Source organism: Equus przewalskii, chromosome 1, assembly GCF_037783145.1.
Source record: "Equus przewalskii isolate Varuska chromosome 1, EquPr2, whole genome shotgun sequence".
In the NCBI taxonomy this organism is placed as follows: Eukaryota; Metazoa; Chordata; class Mammalia; order Perissodactyla; family Equidae; genus Equus; species Equus przewalskii.
In genome coordinates this window covers 19,234,450-19,257,557 of record NC_091831.1, presented here as the reverse complement: position 1 = coordinate 19,257,557, position 23,108 = coordinate 19,234,450, and the positions used below count along the sequence as shown (strand labels likewise).

At 43.7% G+C, this 23,108-nt stretch overlaps 1 protein-coding gene and 1 long non-coding RNA gene across 19 annotated transcripts in view; one reads left to right on the top strand and one right to left on the bottom strand.

Moving 5' to 3' along the window:
• Nucleotides 1-23,108, top strand: part of ACSL5 (acyl-CoA synthetase long chain family member 5) — a 63,768-nt gene that overhangs the window by 20,486 nt on the left and 20,174 nt on the right. For 11 of the 18 annotated variants that reach the window (XM_008539640.2, XM_070632521.1, XM_008539634.2 and 8 more), the window contains 3 exons: nt 16,326-16,382; nt 16,562-16,746; nt 19,561-19,669. In XM_008539640.2, the coding sequence (XP_008537862.1) occupies nt 16,591-16,746; nt 19,561-19,669 (265 nt within the window). In that variant the 5' untranslated portion in view covers nt 16,326-16,382; nt 16,562-16,590. Of the gene's footprint in view, nt 1-872; nt 1,478-14,654; nt 14,799-14,840; nt 15,027-15,948; nt 16,088-16,325; nt 16,383-16,561; nt 16,747-19,560; nt 19,670-23,108 lie in introns of those variants that run through there. The other 7 variants (XM_008539626.2, XM_008539645.2, XM_070632552.1 and 4 more) reach the window with 7 other exon arrangements.
• LOC139085451 (uncharacterized) lies at nt 12,583-17,803 on the bottom strand. Its single transcript, XR_011543747.1, has 2 exons — nt 17,514-17,803; nt 12,583-16,235 (listed from the first exon to the last, which is right to left on the bottom strand). It is a non-coding gene; the product is annotated as an uncharacterized lncRNA (long non-coding RNA).

Genomic DNA, 23,108 nt, shown 5'->3' with positions numbered 1-23,108 from the left:
GATGACCTCTTGAAACTAAGCAAAGCCAAGTTTTCCTCCAGCCATGAGATGACCCAGAAGATGGAATGGCAGGGGCCACCCTCATCTTCCCTTACTTCGTCTTTCTCCCATGTCTAAAATAGGCACCTGTGAAGTCAAGGGATCAGCTCCTGTTCCCTGAGACTGTGGCACAGCTCACCATGGCTTTTTCAGTTGGAGGCTTTTAGGACTTTCTGTAGAGAGAACGAATCCTGATCCAGTTCTAGTAAAGGGCTGGGCTCATGCTGAACTTACCAGGAGCCTTCTTGAAAGGATCAAGGCTGGAGAGGTGTTGCTTAATTCCAGGGTGTGTCTGTAAGCTGGTCATGGGGGCAGGGAATCTTGTTATTTTTGCCTCCAAATCTGAGAACGGAAGCTCCTGTGCCCTTCTGTGGCCACAACCTTAGGAGAATCCAGTGAGGCAACTTTAGGTCCTCACACCATGTAGACCCATCCCCAAGATCCTTTCAGGGGGTCTGCATATTCCAGACAATCTTTATAATCATACTAAGAAGTTATTTGCCTTTTCCACTATCACTGTCTCACACATATACAGCGGAGTTTTCTAGAAGCTACAAGACATGGCATCAGTCTGACAGCTAATGGCATATGTACTTGTGTATTCCTGGGATTTAAAAATTCCCCAGTTTTAATTTGGAAGGTGAGGGAGGCGGCAGAACACATTTTAATTTAAGTGTTGAGGTATGAAAAGGATGAGCCAACACGTCAAAGCAAAAGAATCAGGCCTCTTGTCCCTGCTCCTCTTGTTCCTGACTTGCTTGTTCTGTCGGCTTTATCAGAACTGCTTCGGGGACTGAGGCAGGTACAGCTGGGGACTGGAGAGAGGGTGACATGATACCGGGCTGGCAAGCCATGCTGGGCTGGGCTGCCCCCGGGTGCCCCCGAGGTCTCAGGAGGCCCGTGAGGGCTGAGGTGCCCTCTGGCTGGACCTCCCCGTCCTGGGAATCCAGCGGGGAGTGGCCCGGCCTCTGTGACACTAGTGATCTGAGGGGGACACCTCAAGTCCTTTTTGTTTGGTTTTGATCTGGGTTTAGTCAGGCAAAGGAGGAAAGGGCGAACGGTGTGGATACAGGCTGGCTTTTGTTTCAGCCCGTAGGGACTGGAGTTAAAGGCTTTGAAAACAAGCCAGGGTAGCTCTGGCCGCTTTCTCCTCCTGGTCAGAACACTTCCACTTTCAGTTGTGAAAGAAAAACCAGGAAGTGAAGTTCCGAGCACGTTAGAAAGCCCGGCTATGGCCTGACTCGGGACAGCTCAGGCAGGGCAGAACTGGGGACACTCTGAGCTGTGGCCGTCTGTCTGCATGGATGCTCTGGAGCCCCTCTAGCCCTGGAGGAGCTAAGGGTGAAGGAAGAGGGACAGGCGCTCATGTGCCAGGAAGAACTCAGAGCCAGGAAGCCCCCGTCGCTGGAAGCACCAAGGCATGCGGCCCCCTCATAGGGTAAGAAGACCATTTGGAGGCAGGGTATTTAGCAAGGGGTCTTATAAGCACGGGGCAGAGGCCAAGGGGGCTTCCTGACCCACAGGTTCAGCACATCTCCAGCTTGCTCTGTGTGCCCCAAGCACGTGTCGGCACTTGCTCTCTCCCAGGTCTCTCAGGGACACCCTTATTAGGAGAGGCGAGGGGAAGGAGGAAGGGGGAGCATGGACGGGATTTTCTTTCTTCTGCCTCTTTTGGGGGAGGTGAACCACAAGGAGACCTCTTTTTGTGGGCCTGAGCATCTGCCATGGCTCCCCTCTGGTGGCTGGAGGTTGCCCTCAGTTTTCATGGTGGACTTTGGCTCCTTCCTGTGATACGAGCTGACGGATGAGTGACTGGTGAATGGTTTCTGAATGAAGTTGGATCTGTTTTAAGGGGTAGGGCCGCAGGCTGAATCTAAGATGAACTTCAAGGAGTGAACCTCGGGCAGGGACTCCGCGCTTGGGGCTTACTGGGGATATCATCCATTTTGGTGGTTTGAAAAGTAGGGTTGACTCTTCAGCTCCAGCTTGTAGGTGATTGGTATTCTCTGACAGAAGCAGAGTCTTAGACATAATAAAATTTAAATAATTAAATAAAATTTTAAAATCAAATAAAAGATTAAAATCTTTAAAATAAGTTAAACTAAATTTAATTTAAAAAATAAAAGTTTGGTTTAGTAAAAAAAAAAAAAAAATAGAATAATTGGTTTTTCTTGATCCCTCCCTCTGTATTCCAGCATGGGAGTTCCCATGTGGTGGTCCCCTCCAGTTGACAAGGATTTGAGATGAACACAGAATAGTCTTGGAAGAGGGATGGTGTAAAATCCTGTAGGCATCATTTGTGTGCTTGGCACCAGAAAAAGAACCAAAACCTAAGTGAAACAAAAGTCACGAATACTTGTGTAATATCGGTCAGTAAAAAAAGTCAGATAATAAGCTAAGGAAAGTAGATGGTATGTAATAAGAAGCAAACAATAGGGACTCTGGCAAAATGCAAGGCAGGTGCACCCCAGATAAACACATTCCAGTTTAATTTTTTTTTTTTTCTCGGACATTATCCAGACCAAACAGAATGTTTCAGCCAGGCATTCGGCTTGGTCCTGATCTAAAACAGTCTTCTCTCCCAGGATGGGTTCCACCTCCTTGCGGGCAAAGGTACCTACAATAATATCAGTGTACCATTGAATGCCTAAGTGCTAAACATCCAGTGTGGGCCACAGACCGTACAGGGAGGCCGGGGGTGAGAGAAGGAGAGAGCGTCAGGGAATGAACGGAGAGAGGGAAGATGAAGCCAGTTAAGTACCAGCTTATAGAAGGTACTCTTAAATTTCATTAAGACAATCTTAGGAGGTGGATGGTTTCATTATATTATAATTGAGAGCGTAGGCTCAGAGAGGTAAAGCAACTTTTCCAAGATCACAAGGCAGTCAATTGTCAAACCGGGATTGAAGCTGCAGTCAGGGTGAGGCTCAAAACCATGCTCCATCCACTAGTTTGTAGTGTTAGCGTTTCTTCGGATTTCCCAGAAAATTTTATTTGTAAAAAGATTTTCATGTATGGTGACCTGGGCAGATATTGAATTCACATATTTATTGGATATTCTTCAGGCTGACATTTTTCTAGAACTGCAGATATCACAGCTACCACTCATTGACTATTTTCTAGGGGCCAGCGCTGTGCTTACTGTTTTATGGGGCTTTTATCTGTTGATTTTCAAAACAGTCCTCTGAGGTAGGTACTTTGTTTCAGAGATGGGGAAACCAAGGCTTAGAAATAAAGAAACTGGACATGCTATGAAGAGATGGAAGCTAGAATTTGAACTCTGGCTCATTTAGTTCCAAAGGCAAACTGGGCCTCAATTTCCAACCAGTCTAGTTAGTGCATGGGCCCAAGAATTAGAAACTGAGAGAAATTTCTCTTTTGAAAATCCTTCCATTTCACATTCATACAGACAGAAAGCAGATCAGCAGTTGCCAGGGACTGAGACCATAGAGGAATGGGGAGTAACCGCTTAATGGGTACACGGCTTCCTTTGGGGGGTGATGAAAGTATTTTGGAACTAGATGGAGGTGGTAGTTGCACAGCATTGAGAATGTGCTAAATGCCACTGAATTGTTCACTTTAAAATGATAAATTTTATGTTATATAAATTGCACCTCATAAAAAAATCCTTCCACCTAGAGGCAGGTGAATTCTCAAACCAGGATTTGGCAATTTTTTAGAAACCAGGCAATGGCGTTTCTGCTCTTGTCCCATATGCCACGCTAGCAGATGCACTGATCCTCTTTTGGAGTGCAGCCTGAGGTGACTCTCTTGCCTGGCAGCACCCTGCAGGGTGACATGTCCCCAGCAGCACTGAGTTGAGCCATGATTGCTCTGGCCAGACTCTGCTGTAAACGCTTCTATGTCTGTTTCTCCCCTATGTGGTGAATGTCCTGAGGTCAGAAACGTACTCTCTCGCTTGCTCTTCCCCCTGGCAGAGGGCCTGATATTTCCCAGGCTCTTAATTCATGTTGGTTGAATAAATAGATGAGTTGTGGAGTTTGGAAGGTCAGGCAACCCTTGTACTGCTGAGGCCAAGCCATGGTATCAGCCCTCTGTCTGGGAGCTGGTAGGAGATCTCTGGGTCTCCATGGGTAATTCTACTCCAAGCATTGTGAGGTTGTGAGCGGCTTGTGGATGGATGCAGGGGTGGGATAGGGTCTCAGGAGGTGGCTAGGTCTGAGCTCAGAGGTGGACCATGCCCTCTCCAACCAGAAATCCTCTGTTTAAATAGAAACGAGGAGTTGTTAAGACCTTTGCATATAAATTGAAGGGCAATTATATATGAAGACCATGATCACCTCGTCTCTTTCGGGATGTCTCAGAAGAGAACATCTGATATGGACAAGGAGTTAGAAACTGAGGGAAGTGGAAAAGGGAAAAGGGAGCTAGTCTTTACTGAGGATTTATCGTGTCCTCGACGGTGTGCCCACAGTACCCCTTTTGAGTAGGGATTGTCACCTGCCCCTTCTGTGTGCAGTTGAGGGAAACTGATGCTCAGTGACATTAAGTAACTGTGCCCAGGGTCACATATCTTGTTAGTCTGGTATCTGGAAAGGCGATGACTTTGGAGTTTTGCACCCTCCCCCCCCCCCCCACCGGAAATGAGACTCTTGGCAATAAAGCTTGTTGTTTGCACTTTGCATCTGGTGATCCCTGACCACCGGCCAGGCCAGGTAGTGTGTGGGCTGATTTTGCAGAAAGCCCAGGCAGGGAGGCCTCTCACAACATCTTGCATCACCCTGTCTTAATCCTGACATGGGTGACAGGGACCTAGCCCTTTGTCCAGCCTAACTTTCCACAGGCTCTCTTATCAAATCCAGCGGACTTGTTCACCTGACCTCAGTTCTCTCATGATTCACGTGGTCAGCAACAGACTTGGGAAGCCTTCGGGGGTGTTTACTGAGACAAGGTCTTCCTCAGGGTAGGACTGCTGGACTGTGATTTGTTGGAAGCACAGTGGTAGGGTCAACCTGAGATCAAGTGGGATGCGTCATTGCCTGTCACCAGCCTATGCTGAGTTAACAACTATCCTGTGCTATCTTCACAGACTGAGTTAGAGGCTTTTGGTATTTGACTTCATGAAGGCTTTCCTATTCAATGCCACTCAGTTCAGCTGGCTGAGGCCTGGCATCCCAAAGCTCTCCGGTGTTTGTGCAAATGACTCCAGTGGCATAGTGTATACACCAAGCCCAAGACACTGTCTTGTTCAGCCTTCTTGGAGGCTTTTTCTTTTTTTCTCTTTCAGCTAAAGATGGATCCTCTACCTCCATCAAAAATACCTCTTCACCATTTCCCTTCCCCAAATGTCATGCTTGTCCCACTTTAGTGCCTTTAGCCATACTCTACCTCTTACCCAACATCTAGGTATTCCCCTTACTCCCTTCCAATTAGGTTTATCCGACCTAATGCAGTGACTGGTCTCTCCAAGGAAAAAGTGGATGGAGAGACAGACAACAGTTGAAAAAGATGGTTTGGCGACAGTGACCCTGGTTGGAGTCATAGTTGGGGTCTTAACAGCCATCAGCTTCATTGGTGGAGTCAGCATCCTTGACTGACCCTGGAAGTTAGACTCTTGGCAATAAAACCGGGGGATCAAGGACCACACATCCTTGAAGGGCTAGTGCTCCATCCAGCTACCCTCATCTACTTCAGTCTACACTAACTTCTCCCTTCTTCAAATTCACTGGCTTATCCCACACACTGAATCCTTCTCTAAGTGTTTTTAGTGTTCGATAGACACACGAGTCCTCAGAGGGCAGGAGCTGTGTCTTCTAAGTGTTTGTCCCTCTGCACATGGCACAGCGCTGGGCACACAATCGGTCCAAGATCTTTGTTTGCCTTATTAAAAGTAAATTTAAAATGCAGAGGGTAAACGTAGCTCTTGCACCACGCATACTTCTCCAGTCCACCAGACGCTCCCAAAGCTGGGATACATCCCAGAAAGCGCTTGCTTACTGCCTGGGAAATTGGCTTTATGCCCTGTTACACTATGAACTCTAAGTGTGCTTTTCCCAAGCTGAACACACTGCCTGACACATAGTAGGTGCTCAAATATTGAAATGCTTGCAGAATAAGGAAACTCAACGTCAGTCAGGTCAGGCTGCTTAACATTGCCTTTGCCATGGTGTGAAGGCCCTGGCTGTGGCATTTCTGAGGAGAGCTCAGCTGCCTCTGTCTCCCTGTGTGTATAGGAGCATAGCATATCATTGTGGGGTAGAATTCTGCAACCTTTTCCTTCAACAGACTCCCCACCCTAGCTGCCTTTCTCTGAACTTGTGCCAGTGGTGGGCAAAGGGGGAAGATGGCTCAGTGGCACTTAGTGTGTTCTCACTGAATTTCAAGCACTGTGCTGTGTGCAGTAGAGTCTGAAGGCTAAGACAGCCTCTGCCAGGGAGTGCCCACGTGGTCCGCTGGGTCACAGGAAGCCTCCCTGAGACTTGAACTTGAGGAAAGAGCTGAGCTGACTCCACTTCTCACAACACTCCTGAGCTCTGGTTCCTGTAGCTTTTCCTGTGTGATTCAGAAGCAAAGACATTACCAGCGGATACCCGTGAAACCCTACCGATTGGTTTATGGTGTGTTTGCTTGCAGGCCAGGGAATCTGCCCCAAGCCTAGCCCTCGCCCTCTGTCTGCCAGCTGCCTTACAAATTGGAACTGTTGGATGCGGCCTAGCGATTGGCTAGGAAAAGCAAGATGTGGGCGCTTCATATCACTTCCCTGTTTTAATCATTTAAACACTCACAGACTCTTTCCATGCTGTGGAAATGCCTCTCAGCCTGCCTCTGCAGTTTTAATAGGGATTCCCGTTGATAATGTCGCCTCCCTGCTCTGCCCTGCATGGAGACGATAAAGAGGCACTTTTCTGTCTGCCTGGGGACATCCCCTGGTGTGTGCGCTTCAGGGCACCCTGAGTGCCAGGTCCCCAGATGAGGAGAGCAACCTGTGCCTGGTGACATGGCCCTGCTTGGTGGAGAAGGCTAATGTGAGGCAGTGGCCTGAGCACCTGGATGCTGGTGAGTGGCTAGGAAGTTATCTATAGGTTCATAGGTCAGGATCTTATGCCATCCTCTCTTTTTAGCTCCTTGCAGTAAATGTTAAAAGGCACACTTTCAGGGCCCTTTGGCCCTGTGACTCAACCTTCACCTTTGGTCTGGTTTCTTACCCACTAAAGAAATGAATGAAAAACCTTTCCACCCCCAGAGCTGCTGTCTGGACTGGCTTACTCAATGGCTGAGAAGCACTGTATACAACACGAGCACTGGGAAAAGGTTGCATGTCGAATGGAGCTTAGGTGGTGGGAGGGCTGCACTTTTAGAAACGGAGCTGAGCCTGTATTGTCAGGTGTATTCACACGAAATGCTGCCAACCAAGGGGGTGGAACTTGCTAAGTCAGCTGCCTGAGTCGGAGATGGGATAATTTGCAGTTACTCATTTTACGGTTGGTTGGTTGGTTTTTAAAAAGCATGCATATTTCAGATTAAATGACATATGCTCTCAAGTGGCACCTTCCCAATGAGACCTACTCTACCTCCCTAATTAAAACTCACCCCCAGCTGTCCCCTTGATCCCCTTTCTCTACTCTTTTTTTTTTTCTTTTGAGAAAGATTGTCCGAGAGCTAACATCCATTGCCAATATTCCTCTTTTTGTTGAGGAAGAGAGACCCTGAGCTATCATCTGTGCCCATCCTGCTCCACTTTGCACGTGGGATGCCACCACAGCATGGCTTGATGAGCAGTGTGTGGGTCCGTGCCCGGGATCCAAACCTGTGAACCCCAGGCCGCCGAAGCTGGGCACATCAACTTAACCACTTCGCCAACGGGCCAGCCCCCTACTCTATTTTTTTATTCCATAGTAGTATCTAATCTAGCTATTGTTCAGGCTTGTTGTCAAACTTCCCAATAAAATACAACCCTTCAAGAGCAGGGATTTCACGGTTATATACCCAGGCCCTGGAATGATGCCCCATATACAGTTAAGCCCTTAAATATCTTTTGGCTGAAGGATTGAACACATGAAACTATCTGGAAAATCTGTTCATGATTTCTCTCTTCCATCTGTCTTTTCCTCTGAGGATTATCTTTTCAGAAACGCAAAAGCATGCACCTTGTCCAAGTGGATTTTTTCTTTCTACTTGATAATATATCATCAAGCTCTTTCCACATCAGTACATACAGATCTGCTTTATTCCTTTTAATACGGTCAAGAGTTCCATGCTGTGGAAGTGCTATAATTTATTGGGTTGCTCTCCTATCAAAGAAGGCTTTCCTGGTCTCTGGCATTATAAACAATCCTATAGATTTAATGATGATGAACATAAAAGCTAGAACCTGAGCCTCTGGGCCAGACATTGTTCTAAGCACTTTATAGGTACGTTAACTCCTTAAATCACGGTGACAGCCTTATGAGGGAGATTATTGTCATTTTGCAGATGAGAAACCACACAAAGGTTCTCTACCCCAGGTCAAAAAGATGACCACCAAATAGGATTTGAGCTCAAGTCATCTGACTCGGAGCCCACATTCTTAACTGGAAACTTACACAGCCATTTGTGATGCACTTTGTTGAGCTGATGTCTTTCTATAGGATAAATTACTAGTAGAGTCATTAGGTCAAAGGGCACACATTTTAAATTGTGATAGAGGGCAATGGGCACATCTCTAAGTAGGCTGTACCAATTTTACTTTTCCACGATTAACAGTGCATTGTGCACTGTTTCATGATTGCTAATCTAATGGGTGGGGGAAAGTCACGTCATTCAAATTTGTATTTATAAAAACTATAAGCAAAGTTAAAGTCTCCCTGGTTTTAAGTAACCCATTTGTGAACTTTCTGGTCATGCCCTCTGACCTTTGTTTTATTGGGTCGTGTTTTATTTTCCATTGACTTCTAAGCATTCCTTATTGAAGAAATGAGCTCTTTGCCCATCTGGAGTATTTGATACTCTTCCCAGTTTATCTTTGATTTTTGTCTCTGGTATCTTTTCAGCAGGGCAAATATTTTTCAAAATTTTATGTAATCAAATTTGCCAACATTTTCATTTATAGCTTCTAGATTTTTGTGTCTGGTTTGAGTCTTCCCCATGCCAAGATCATAAAATGTTTCTCTCAGACTTTTTATCCACAAATACTCTTAGGGTTTTCAATGTTTTATAGTTAAGTCTTTGATCCATCTCTAAAGTATTTTTGTTGTAGGAGTAACACAGTAATCAGCTTTATGTATTCTCTCTGGATGGCTAGCCAGTTGTTTTAATACATTTATTGTAAGTGAAAAAAATCCAACTTGATCTGAAGTGCAATTTAGTATATAATAATAGCATCCACTAGGAGTATTTCAGGATTACTTCATTATGTAGATTTGTCTTTTCATGACCGATAGAAAACTTCTATAGCTCCAGAATAAGCAAATTTGGTAATGTTACCTCTCTGCCACCCACCCAATTCCTGTTATTTTTCAAAAATTTTCTGGCTATTTTTATAAGTTTTACTTTTCTGGGTGAACTTTAGAATTAAATTTTTAGGGGGCCGGCCCAGTGGCGCAGTGGTTAAGTTTGTACATTTTGCTTCTTGGCGGCCCGGGGTTCGCCGGTTTGGATCCCGGGTGCGGACATGGCACCACTTGGCAAAAAGCCATGCTGTGGTAGGCGTCCCACGTATAAAGTAGAGGAAGATGGGCATGGATGTTAGCTCAGGGCCAGTCTTCCTCAGCAAAAAGAGGAGGATTGGCAGCAGTTAGCTCAGGGCTAATCTTCCTCAAAAAAAAAGAGTTAACTTTTTAGTTCCCCAAAAAATCCTGTTGGTCTTTATTAAGGTACACATACATTTAGGGAAATAGATCTTCTTGACTATTTCAGGTGTGTCTTTCCATTTTTCAAGCCTTCTTATGTCCCTCAGATCTAAACTTTTAAATATAAGTTTTACACATTTGTTCTGATGTACGCTATTGTGAATGGCATATTTTCCATTATTTTCAGATTACTTATCTGCATGAAATATAGGAAAGCTATTGACTTTCTGGCTACCAATTTGGTAACGGGTCCCCTCACCGAATTCTCTCGTGGTTTCTAATTGCCTTTTATTTCTTTAGAGGGTTTTTAGAATTCCCCTCTCAGCTATTTTTTTTTAATTGGGAAATATAACAGCAAATTTTTATCTCAGATATAACTGAATGTTGGCCCTTTCGATCTTTGAGTCACTGAAAATAGCATGGGTAGCTGAGATTCACGCTCCTTGGGAACCAATGCTTTTCCATAAAGGGCTTTTCTCTGGCTAAGTTTTGTGAGACAGGATTGTTGTCTCAAATTATTTTATCTTTTATTTCTTAGCAGAGGAAAACTACATTTGATGCAGAAGAGTAAACTGGTATAAAAAAAGGTGAAAATCCCTTAGCTCCAGGGCTCTGAGAATGTCGGGTGAAGGATCTTGCAACAGAACACATATCTGGTTCACCTTCATTGCACAGTAAGGAAAAGGCTATTGATCCTTCCAGGCATGCTCATGAAGCTATTGGTTTGTAATGTCCTATTGACCTTTTTGCCATTACTTTGGAATTTGTCTAGAAATATTGACCATGAAGTTAAGGACTGAGATGGAGGCCTCCTAAGTTGGAGGTGGAAGGAATTTTGGGGAAATAACAATGGAGGCTGAGTTATCAACTTAAAACCCAACCAAGAGAGCAAAACTTTCGTATACGGTTTCCTAAATAACACACAGGCCCCTTTGGAGTCATTATGAGTTGTAAAGACTTGTGACGTAGTCTCTAGGAGAGAGTCAGTATTTCAGTATGGAAGAATGTGTTAACTAACTGGGTGTAGGAACTTGAGGACTCTGGTCTCCCTTTTAATGAGTTTTCTATTACCACAGAATAAGCCTATACATGCAAGAGAACAGAGACACCAGTAAAATCCAAATGAGTATGGCACTTTCTGGAAGGTAGTTTTTTTTGGGAAAAGCTTGTAATTGCAATTTATATCTCATTCTTGCATACAAAATAATTAGTTCTTTAGGCTTAAAAGCAAACATAATTTATTTTACTGTCCTTTGAGTTCCAGAAAACCAGAGTAACAGAATTATTTATTTCTAGACTAGACTTTCTGCCTGCTTCCTACTGTAGATGACTTCATTTGATAAGATTCATCTTGTAGATTCTTCCAAGCCTGGAATTGTCCACTGATCCTGAGTGGTCCTTGATATGTGCTAGAAATACATCCTTTTCATCACCCACTATCGCTAACCCAGTACCTTGCCAAAATATTGATTTGGGAGTGTCCATCTCAAGATTGGCCAGAGGGACTTTTGATGATCTAAGTTTTGGGAGTTTGGGGGTGGGGGAGTTTTACTAAAGGAAAAATGGGTTAACTGAGAGTATTTAGAACACACAGTTTGGGATCAGAAAACTGGTCATTGATTCAACAACCACTTATTGAAAGTTGACTATGTGCCAGACATGGTGCAGGCATTGGAGGCCCAGTAGCGAGCAAAATGAAAATCCTTGTTCCAATTAGAACATCAGTTCAGTAGAGTCAATTGATGATAAGAGTTCAGGACTACTTCAGATAGTGAACGGTGTCATGGGGGAGAGAAAGCAAGGTCCGTGATAGTGATTGGGGTAGGAAAGACAAAATTAAACAGGGTGATCAGAGAGAGTGAGCCTCTGAGGAAGCGACATTTGAATTGAGACCTGACCTCAGGCGGTCAGGGTTTCAGCTGTGGAGAGCAGTGTTTAAGGCAAAGGGAAGAGCAAATATAGAGGCTCTGAGGTGGCAATGGACTTCTGATTGAAAAGCAGAATACATTTAGGAAAAATAAAATCTTTTAAAGGAAAGGGACTATCAAAAGAAAGATCATTTATAGGCTATAGGGATAGCCTGAAAGATTCATCACAATAAATACGGTTGACCCAGAACTTGAATGTTAGACAAGAAGGGCCATGTAGGGACTTTATTCAAAGAAAATGAGACTTTAATGAAGAAATGCTGGCCCAAATCCACAAAAGAACAAAACCCAAAGCTGAATATGGGGTGGTCATAACCTAGACACCAAGGCTGATCCTGGAGCTTGCAGGCAGGTGTGAGGCAGATGGCATCCTTCAGCTAGCTTAGGAATTCAACACATTAGGATCCAGGAGATGAGTGACTTTGACTATGGCCGTCCATAGCCCAGAGGAAAGGAGGGCCCTGGAGTGAATGAAGGGGAAGAGCTGAGGACAAATGAACATCCTGGGGGATGGGGTTGCGGCGCGTCACTATCACCATGTTGGAAGGCGGAGGAAGCTTTCCACTCGGTGCCATCCTCATGTGTCCTGTAGCCTGCTCAGCCATCTGCAGATGACTTGGAACAGGAACTTCCAGATGCAGCATAACACAGCTCTCTTTCCTCTTTTCTTTACCACTATTGTACTTCTCCCTACCCCATTCTTTCCCAACTAAGAGTGACGTAAAGGAAAGAAGAAATGCCATCCCACCAATGCTTGCAGGGGGTTCTGTGGAGTGACTGAACCAGAATTGTAATTTGAGTGACACAGGGCACATGACAAGAGAGACGGTGGCTTTTTCGCATTTATTTGAGCACATCTGGAAATGTTAACAGATTCTAAAGGTTAGAATGGTAACCAGAGTTCCTGGTCCAGTAAAATGGTGGAAGCCTAAGGCCCTCAGTTTCTCCCATTTAAATAGTGAGAGAGTTGATATGGTCGCAAATCCTCTCTAGCACTAGCATCATGAAGTTAAAAATGTGTGTGTTTTGCACATTAAAAAAAGGCACTATCAAGGTAGTGAAGAGAAAACCTACAGAATGGGAGAAAATAGTTGCAAGTCATATATCTGATAAGGGTCTATATTCAGAATATATAGAGAACTCTTGCAACTCAACAACAAAAAGAAAAAAAAAATTTTTAATGGACAAAGGATATTGGAATAGACATTTAGCCATGGAATAGACAAATGGCCAACAAGCACATGAAAAGATGCTGAACATCATTAGTCACTAGGGAAATGCAAATCAAAACCACAATGAGATGCCATTTCATACCTATTAGGATGGCCATCATCAAAAAACCCAGAAAATAGCAAGTGTTGGTGAGGATGTAAAGGAATTAGAACGCTCTATGTTGCTGGTTGCGACGTAAAATGGTACAGCCAATATGGAAAACAGTCTGGTTGCTCTTCAAAAAGTTAAATTTAAAATTGCTATGTGACCCAGTAATTCTACTCTAAGATATTTACCCTGAAGAACTGAAAATATGTATTCAAACAAAACTTGTATGTCAATGTTCATAGCACTACTCACCATGGCCAAAAGGTGGAAACAACGCATTTCTAGTAACTGGTGAATGGATCAACAAAATGTTGTCTATCCATACAATGGGACATTATTCAGCCATAAGAAGGAATGAAGTACTGATCCATGCTGAAACATGAATAACCCTTGAAAATATTATACTGAGTGAGAGAAGTCAGACATAAAAGTCACATATTAAATGTTTCCATTTATATGAAATATTCAGAATTGGTAAATTCATAGAAACAGCAAGTAGATTGGTGGTTGCCAAGGGCTGGTGGAGGAGGCCATAGGAAGTGACTGCTTAACAGGTACATAGATTCGTTTTGGGGGTGATGAAAATGTTTTGGAGCTAATTAGAGGTGATGGTTGCAAAACGTTGTGAATGTACTAAATGCCGCTGAATTGTGCATTTTAAAATGGTCAATTCTATGTTACGTGAATTTTACCTTGATTTAAAAAGAATGTGGGGAGGCAGGGAGGAGCCATCTGAAATTCTGTGTATATCCTATTTGGATTGGATAGCTGGTCAGCACTAACAAAGTGAGGAAGCTCTTTCAGTAGATATATCCTTCAATGTCTTCTGCAAATAAAACCCCTTGCCAGTGTAAGCAAGGTATTTTCATTCTCATGAAACTGTCGTCTAGGCATTTGTAAATATCTCCCTTGTTTGTAATGAAGTGGTCAGTCTCATCCCATTTGTGGGTGATGTAACTAAAGTATGTTTAAAAGCAGTGCTTAAGAATTGACAGACCATGGTCCAGATTAAACCAGATGTGTTTTTGTTTATCCCATACCAGATTCTTAGTATTTGAGCCAATAGTTAAAATAGGGGTTCCATAAAAATCCAATGTTCCAGCTTTTCTAGGCAGAAAAAAAATCTGACAGTCTGGTGACCCAGGGCTTACATTACTGCGTGGTAACAATCAGCCAGGGTTGACACTACATGCCACCTTTAGACTGGTCATGGGTTCTCTCTCTCTCTCCCCGTGTTCCATCCCAGGCTATTTGCCCTCCCTTACCCCCATCCCATACTGCCACATCTGAACATAAATTTCACCTTTAGACCCTCTTTTGAAGACACTGTTTTCAAAGTCTCCCATTAAAATGTAAATCTGCCACCTGTAAAAGAGGACAAAAGTCCTCAGTTCAACAATTTGTTCCCACAGCTGAGAAGGGAGATAGAGGTAAGAATCACTTAATTTGAGGGTGGGATTAGGGCAGAGCAAAGACACTCCCAGATGAGTGGCAGTGTCCCAGGCTGAGGGGAGGGGTTGGTGGCAGGCAGGATGGGCAAGCACAAAGCAGATTTCTCCTTCCTTTGGCACCGCTACCCACTCTTATCCATTTTGCCACTTTCCCTGGGGCGGCCTCCCTTCTCAGCGTGGGTTGGTGTGGCCGGCCTTAGAATGACGTCCTGCATGGCTGGCTCTTGAACATGTCTTGCCTCCTGGAGCGCCACTTCACTATACCAGTCCAGGTAAGGCTGGATGCTAAAAGCCCCAGCTCTCAGAATCCTGGCAGTGGTAACAATAGCACCTGTTGTTAGGTAACCTAGCAGCTGCACCGCCTCGCTTTTGTTTTTGTTTTGTCCTCTTTTTCTTCCCCAACGTGATGTGGAAGAAACCAAAAAGCTGGGGACAGTCATCCCGGTCTCTGGAGGTTCAGGTTTCCTCTATAAAATGGAAAGAGATTACTCTAAATTCAGGTAATAACCAATCAGGGAGCAGAAAAATGATGAGTGACTCAGGGGTTCTTGTGACTGTTCCTGCTCCCACACCGAACTCCTGGTCTTTATAGCCTTTGTTAGAGTGCAGCGAAGTGTTTCCCGTCATGAAGAAAACCCAGATGCCAGCTCATGGCAGCTGCCTCAAAGCTCTAAGGACAACTGTGATCTTGATCTGATAAAGCTTTTTATTGGGCTTGCTTTGCCCTCTTGATTTTGAGTGGGAATGGTTAGCCTCTTCTCTGAGATCGTGTTCTGTAGTACACTGAAGTAAACTTTGAAGAATGTGAATTCTGAACTTCTTTTGTGGTTACCTGTAAGATGCCAGACAAATTCAGTCTCCTTGAACCCTGTGGCTAAAACTCTAAGGAAAAAAATCAGTTGTGGTTTTGTACATTTCAATGGGGAAGCAGCAAAGGGAAATAGTGCGTGACCTCAGGCAAGTTCCTTTACCCGTGGGAGCTTCTATTTTCTCATCTGTAAAATGCTACTTCCGGTCGCTGGTTGGATGAAATTAGCCGATCCATGCAAACAGCCCCGCCCAGTGCCTGGCATTCAGTCAGTGCTCATGTATTTGCTGCTGTTATTATCCTAATCAAGTCTGAAAGCTATGAGACAAGAGTTAGAAGAGAGGGCTTCAGCAAGAATAAGTTGCTAGGAACTGCCCAAATGTTCGTCCCTCCTATTAGAGCAGTTTGAAGCTGCACTTGGCTGGAAACTACAGGAAAAGCTGTGTTGGGGGAAGGCTTTGTTGCTTTCGGTTCCTTGAGATCTCTTCCTGGCCTAAATCTCCAACGCTCACTTGCTACCTTATGTCGGGTGCATTCTCCAGCACCCCTTCTGTGTACGCGGCTAATGCTGCCTCCGGTAAAAATGGTTCCTCCAGTCTTCCTGGAGGAGAGGACACTGCAGGTTGTGACCCTGTTGATCTCTGAGATCCTCCTGATACTTCAAAAAAGAAAGCAAGGTGTATCTGGCCAGCAGGAAATGCCCTTCACGCAGAAGGCTTGATTTCTGACATCTGTAGCGTCGCCTCTCCAGAGGTCCCTTTTTCTGTTTGGTTTCTGCGTAAGAGGGAAATCCAGCCGGAAGAGTCCTTCCTGACCCGCGGTCCGCCTGGGCGGGGGAAGCTGTCTGGAACACTCTCCTCTGACGACCAGCTTATGTTGGACCAGAAGGGCTTGTTTTAGGCTTTATGGGACAAAAATAAAAGAGCAGTCGTTTTTCAAAATTATCTGGGAAATGATTAACTTCTTTCCTTTGATCCTTTCCGCCTTGTAGGAGGGCAGTCAAGCAGCAGGGTGGAGAACACATTCTATTACTTTCAACATTGCTAAGGTAAACAGTGGGAGAAATCGGCTACTGGAGGGATCAAATTCTGGCTATTTGGAGAGTTAGAAGCTGTGTGTGTGTGTGTGTGTGTGTGTGTGTGTGTGTCCTTCTGTAAACATAGAACTGCTGAGTAAAAAACTACAACCATTTCCTCTAACTTTTTCTTTCCTTCTTTTTTTTTTAAGGCCTGAATTTCCTGCCACTATTCACAAAGATGCTTTTTATCTTTAACTTCTTGTTTTCCCCACTTTCAACCCCGGCACTGATCTGCATCCTGACCTTTGGAGCCGCCATCTTCCTGTGGCTGATCTACAGACCTCAGTCAGTCTTGCCTCTGGTTGATCTCAACAACCAGTCAGTGGGAATTGAGGTAACTTACCAATCACCTTTTTAGTTTGTCAACCTTGATCGAACACAAACTATAATTCAAGACCTTGAGATAACTCATGAAGGGGATTGGGTAGCGTGGGAAAGTAAGCCTTTGGGTTAGCAATCAACAAAAAGTCTACAAGTTTAAACTTCTATTAATAGCACATTTCCTTTGTAATAAAAATGAAACCACGGCTAAGTTTTATGATGCCAGTAATCTAGAATGGGCGAACTACAGCCGACAGGCAAAACCCACCTTTTTTGTGTGTTACTAGCAAACTAAGAATGGTTTTTACATTTTTAAAGAAATATGTAAAAAAATAAAACTAAAAAGAGGGACAGATCGTATGTGTTCCACAAAGCCTAAAATATTACCATCGGGCCCTTTACAGGAAAGGTTTGCCAACCCATTATCTAGATGATAGAGTCCTGCCTTTGGGGTAGGAGAACATTTTCATTGAGATGCCCAATGTCTGAGAATGGTAAAGAAGTGATCGAGTTAAATTCCAGCTTTGAGATAACATTCATTCTTAAAACTGGCAGAAGTTGAACTGGGCTTTTCCCCACAATTCCCCATCTTTCAGCAAATCACACAGTTTCCTGTATCTCTGAGAAAAGGGGAACCTCCAAGAATGTTCTCTTCATCATTTTTCATCTTCAACCCTTTTCAGAGAAAAAAGCATTCCTGTTCCTTCATAAAGTTAAGCCCTTCTGATCTTTTTAAAAACTTCTTTCCTCTACATGGGGCTCTTACCCCAAGTTACTTACCTCCACTCTCCACCACATTCCCAATTATTTTGTTATATTTACGTGTTCTTCGTTGGCTTCCTCCTAGCCTGCTGAGCCTGCTGCTTCAGGGCCCCTTCTCCTTTCAATCCTTTTTCTACCAGAGTTCTTTAAGATTAGTCTGCTTGTTGATTTCCTCTTCTGAGTTCAACCCACTGAGATCTGACCTTTACCACTACTATCTCCCCAAACTTCTCTGGGTTATTCATAATCTAACTTCTAAACTTAATGATTTCTCCTTCAGCCTTCCTCTCAACTGACTTGAGACTTCCTCTTTCTTAAAACTCCTCCTTTTGCCTTTCATAATTTCCTTCAATGAGATCTCTTCCTGATTCCGAGGCAGTTTTTCTTTGTCACTTAGATTCTTTGCTCTCCTCATCCTAGCGTTTCAGTCTCACCGTCTCTTGATTCCTCTAAAGCAGGGGTGGGCAAACATGTTCTGTAAAGGCCGGACAGTGAATGGTTCAGGCTTTGCAGGCCATATAGGCTCTGGGGCAACCACTCCTCTCTGCTGTTGTAGTGTGAAAGCACCAGACAATATGTAAATGAATGCACATGGCTGTGTTCCAATAAAACTTTTATTTATAAAAGAAGGTAACAGGCTGTATTTGGCCCCAGATCATAGTCTGCCAATCCCTGCTCTAAATCCTCACAACTGAGAAAAACCCTCCTCTCCTATGACTTGAAAATGTACCTAAGAGGCTATGACACCCAAATCTCACTTTCTAGTTCTGACATCTCCCGAGTTCCAGTCCACCTCAGTGGCACTCAAGTGCGCCAGGCTCAACAAGTCTCTTTATTGCATATTTTCTCCCTTGCACACACATACCCTTTCCTGTTTCCTTGCCTGCTGTCTCTCAGTTAAATGCATCTCTTCTTATCCAGTTGCCTAAAGTTGAATCGAATCATCTTTCACCCTTCCTTCTTCTTCAGCTCATCTCTGTAAACAGACAGCAAGACTCTATCTTCTTTTACTAGAAGGAACTTTAGTTTTGACATCTTGACTTAATGTGACATCTCATGGAAATCTTCCCTGGTGATTAAGTCTAAGTCAGATGACTAGACTAAGTCACATCTCTTTTGATAGCCTCACGTGTTACCCTGTACTTTTTATAGCCCTTGTCTCAGTAGTAATTACTTTCTGAATGCTTATTTAACTGATGCCTATTCTTCTCTAGACTAACTTTCATAAGGGTTGGGCCATGCCTGCAGATCCTATTGCAGCTTCCGAATCCACATCAGTGCCTGATCCTGTATTCCAGCTGACATTTCTAGACACACCCCTAGCTACACCCTCTTTCTCAGATACTCTTGTTCTCTAGCTGTGTATGAGACTCTGCAATGTATTTGGTTGTCTCTGTGCCTTTATTCAGGCTGGTCCTTCACTCAGAATTGTTCTTCTTTCCCTCCCCTCCACCAAACCACATCTTTTTGGTGAACGCTTACTTATCTTCAAAGTCTCTATTGAAATATTATTTCTTCTCTGTAGTCTTTCTAGGAAGAAATTGGTTGCTTCGTACATGTTTAATACAGAATTGATTGCTCCATTCATCTCCCAAAACAAATATTTTTCTTACAGCATGTCCATCATAGTATTATATTCTCACCCCAACCCCACTCCAAAAACTCTCTTTTATGAGGTGCTATGGGCAGCAATTTTGTTTTAACTCACTTTGCAGCTGAGGTTTTTGCACAGAACCTGGAACATAGTATGCATTTGATAGATATCTAAACCTGATATGATTTTTTTAAAAAGGATATAAACCTATGATATTATCTTTCCTCTGTGTGTGTGTATGCCTAGAGGGGTGGGGAGATTGTCAAAAACATAACAGTGACAGTTTCTGGGTTTCTAATGATGTGAAGATATTGCAATTTTGAGATTAAAAAATTGATTGATTGAATAGTGCAGGGCTTATCCCTGTGACCGCAATGGTTAGCATTTCTGTTCTCTTCAGTTTAATCCATAAGAGTTTGCAAAGGGTGGGGAGAGACTCGGGCTTGGCTTAAACTTGCTCTTGTGTCTTAGGGAGGAGCACGGAAGAGTGCTCGCCAGGAGAGCAACGACCTAATACGTTACTACTTCTCGGATGCCAAGACAACGTATGAAATTTTCCAAAGAGGACTTGCTGTGTCTGGTAAGCCTGGCAGTCTAACCGTGCCTGTAAGAAGACCGAGGTGGGGTCTTGTTCCATGCCTCTTCTTCCCTGTCTCACTTCTGGAACCCCGGCTGATTAAACGTGGTGGTCTGAGTAGAATCCCAACATACAAAATGGAGGGGACATCAGCACAGTCTCAGGATGGGTGCTGGAAACAGTAGAGGACAGATTGGAGTTTGAAACCCGCTTCTTCCATTTCCGGCTGTGTGATCTTGTGCAAACCACTTTGCCTCTCTGAATCCGTTTCTCACTTAGCACAAGGAGAACTTCCCTACCAAGTTTGTTAAAAAGTCAACAACAATGTATAAGAAAGTGTTCTGATTAACTCACTAGTACATTATATTTGTTTAGGAACACGCTTTTCATAAATGCAATCCCTTGCATTTACAGGTGCAGAATCTGGGCCAGAATTAGCATCCGGCCTCCTGACTTCTACCTCATCTTTGACCCCAGTTTCATGATATTGACCCATGCTACTACTCTTAGTATCAGGGAAGACAATTATCTTTTGGGCTGTCTTAGAAACACCATCACCTGGGCTCTGGTAGCTCCTCCAGGAACACAGCATGGCTTAGTACTTATATCTTGTATCTCTGAACCAATGCCAAGTGTGCTAGTTTCCTTTCAAAATCAACTTGCTTATAGTTCTCCCTCCATTTGTTTTCTTTTGGTGACATTCCGTCCAGTAGGTGTGCCTCTGTGACTTCTTATCCCGCCCTTCCCCAACCCTTTTAACTATAACCACGGCTATTTAATAGTCAGCTCTTGTCAAGTGCTAACTATGCAATAGGTATTGCTCATTATACCATCTACTTCATCTTCCCTAAACCTTAGTGACTGCATATCATCACCCCCGTTTTTAAAAGTGAGGAAACAGAGACTCAGAGGTTCAAGAACATTCCAAACGTGACAAAACTAGAAAATGTTGCAGCTGATACCGACATCTGAGTCTGTCTGTCTGACTAGGTTGTTCTACTTTAGGTCGGCTCCTAAGCGTTTTATAAACGTAGTTGCTCCTCCAGACAACGAAAGATTATTATAAAGAAAATTTCTATCTGAAGGTTCCAGAGGGGACCGTACTTGGTATTTCTGGCTGCAAATCAGCACTTATTTAGACTTCCATGCAAATAACAAGCGAAAACCAAATCAACCATTAGTTTCTTTCCTTTTTGGCAACTTAAGATAGTATATAGCTGATATAACAGACTTTCCTTTGGGATTTTCTATTTTTCACAGTTTTCTTTACTGAGTTATCATCATGGCATTGTTATTGTAACTAGAAACAAATCATTTCATTTATGATATATGGCACATAAGATATTTCATTTAGAAATTTTTTTTCAATACTAAATTAAAACTAAACTGATAAAATGGCTTCCCATGTAAGCAGGCATGAGAAGTCTGGCCTGGCTATTTCCATAGAAAAATGACACTTCTGGTCCTGACTGGGGTTGAATACATCAGCCCCAACAGACACTTTTAGCCCCTACCCAATAGATGGTCTATGTTGAGAATTACCTGTGATAATGTTTCAAATACAGATTCTTTGGCTCCACATTGTTGCACTGAATCGGAATTCCAAATTGTGAGACCTGAGAATCTGAATCATTAACAAAGGTTCTCGAGGGTTCTGCATGCCAGAGTTTCAACCTAGCTTAGGGCAGCAATTTTGCTGAGAAGCTGTCAATGGGTGGGCTCTTCGTAGATGGCCACGCCTTAGAACAGAAGGAGAGCTGAGATAAGTGGGTTAATCAAAGGCTAGGCTGTCGCCTGGTCATGACTTTGGCTAATCGGGCTGAAGCTGATTAGGAAACAGAGTTTAATGAGACTTCAGTTGGTGCCCCTTTGGGCCAATTATTTACTTGTTCCTTGAGCGCGGGCCTCTGCTAGAATGGTCATCAGCAGGGAAGTGATCAGAGGCAATATGGTTTTTCCACATTCATCAGCTCTACCACTGACTGAGTGAGCTTGAAGAAGCTGTCCTAGTCCTTCATGATTCTGAGTATATGGGGCTAAGAAAAGTCGGGAAGACCAAATGCCCGAGTGTGCCTAGCACGGAGGAAGCATTCCATAAACAGTAGCTATAACTAGTGATTAATGTTAGAACAAACAATCTCGTTGGTAGACTAGAGGCGTCCCACCCTTCGGGCTGGAGCAGTGGCTGTGAACACCTAACAGAGCCTGGCTTGCCTGGCTTCAGAGAAGGTCACAGTCTGAGACTTGATTTCCTGAATTTTCATGCAACTGTCAGCGGGAAGAAAAATTACTAAGTTTTCCTGTGGACAGTCTCCTCATTCATTTTTTTATATCTCTGTAATCAGAGTGGATATTTCTTTCTTGCATTCTTTCCTTTTTCCTCTGTCAGTTAGTCTGGAAGTTCTCTTATTTACCTGTGAATTCCTAGTAACCCTCTCTTTTTTCTTTTCTTTTCTTTTTTTTTTTTTTTTTTTGAGGAAGATTAGCCCTGAGCTAACATCTGCTGCCAATCCTCCTCTTTTTGCTGAGGAAGACTGGCCCTGAGCTAACATCCATGCCCATCTTTTTCTGCTTTATATGTGGGATGCCTGCCACAGCATGGCTTGCCAAGCGGTGCCATGTCTGCACCTGGGATCCAAACCAGCGAACCCCGGGCCGCTGAAGCAGAACGTGCTCACTTAACCGCTGCGCCACCGGGCCGGCCCCCAGTAACCCTCTCTTGAATGCTTCCTTTTGGAAAGGCCTGAATTCCTCTCAGCAACTGGGATACTAGATACTCTATGTAAAATTTCCTTCCCTTCTCCTTTTCTATTTATAACTCAGTCTCATTCTGACTTAGCTGTGGGGGCCTCTTAGCCGCTTACCGTTGTTCCTTAGCCTCACACCACAACTTCCGTGCCTTCCATGGCTGAGGTTACTATTTACTCTAGTAAGTAGATGTTCCCAGACTCATTTTAATTTTAAATAAAGCTGAGTAGTTTAGGTGTTCAGAAGTTTAACTCTTCTATTTTCAAACGTAAGACACAATTGTAAAAATATTGAAGGCAAGTGTACATGTGTGCACCTGTGTGTGTGCTGTGTGTAAGCACAAGCGTGTGTGTATGTGTTCTTGTAGTTCTTTACAAGCCTCAGTATCTCAAAAGACCTCTCACATAAACAGGAAAAGTATACTAAGAGATGATTCGTGATAACAAATAGAACTTAAGGGAAAGTTCTCACTTTAATAGCTGTAAAGAAACTTAGACTAAAGTGATAGCTTCTTAAACCTATCAAACCAGAAGACATGTTAAAAAGATACTGTTTAGTGTCTATGACTTGGTACGTGGCTGGTGGGAGTGAAGTAAGTTGTCACAGCTGCCCTACTAAGCTATGTGAGGCCAGGTGTCAAAAACCTGAGCGGTTCTGACCCTTTCTTCCCAACCCAGTTATTTCATTTTAGGGA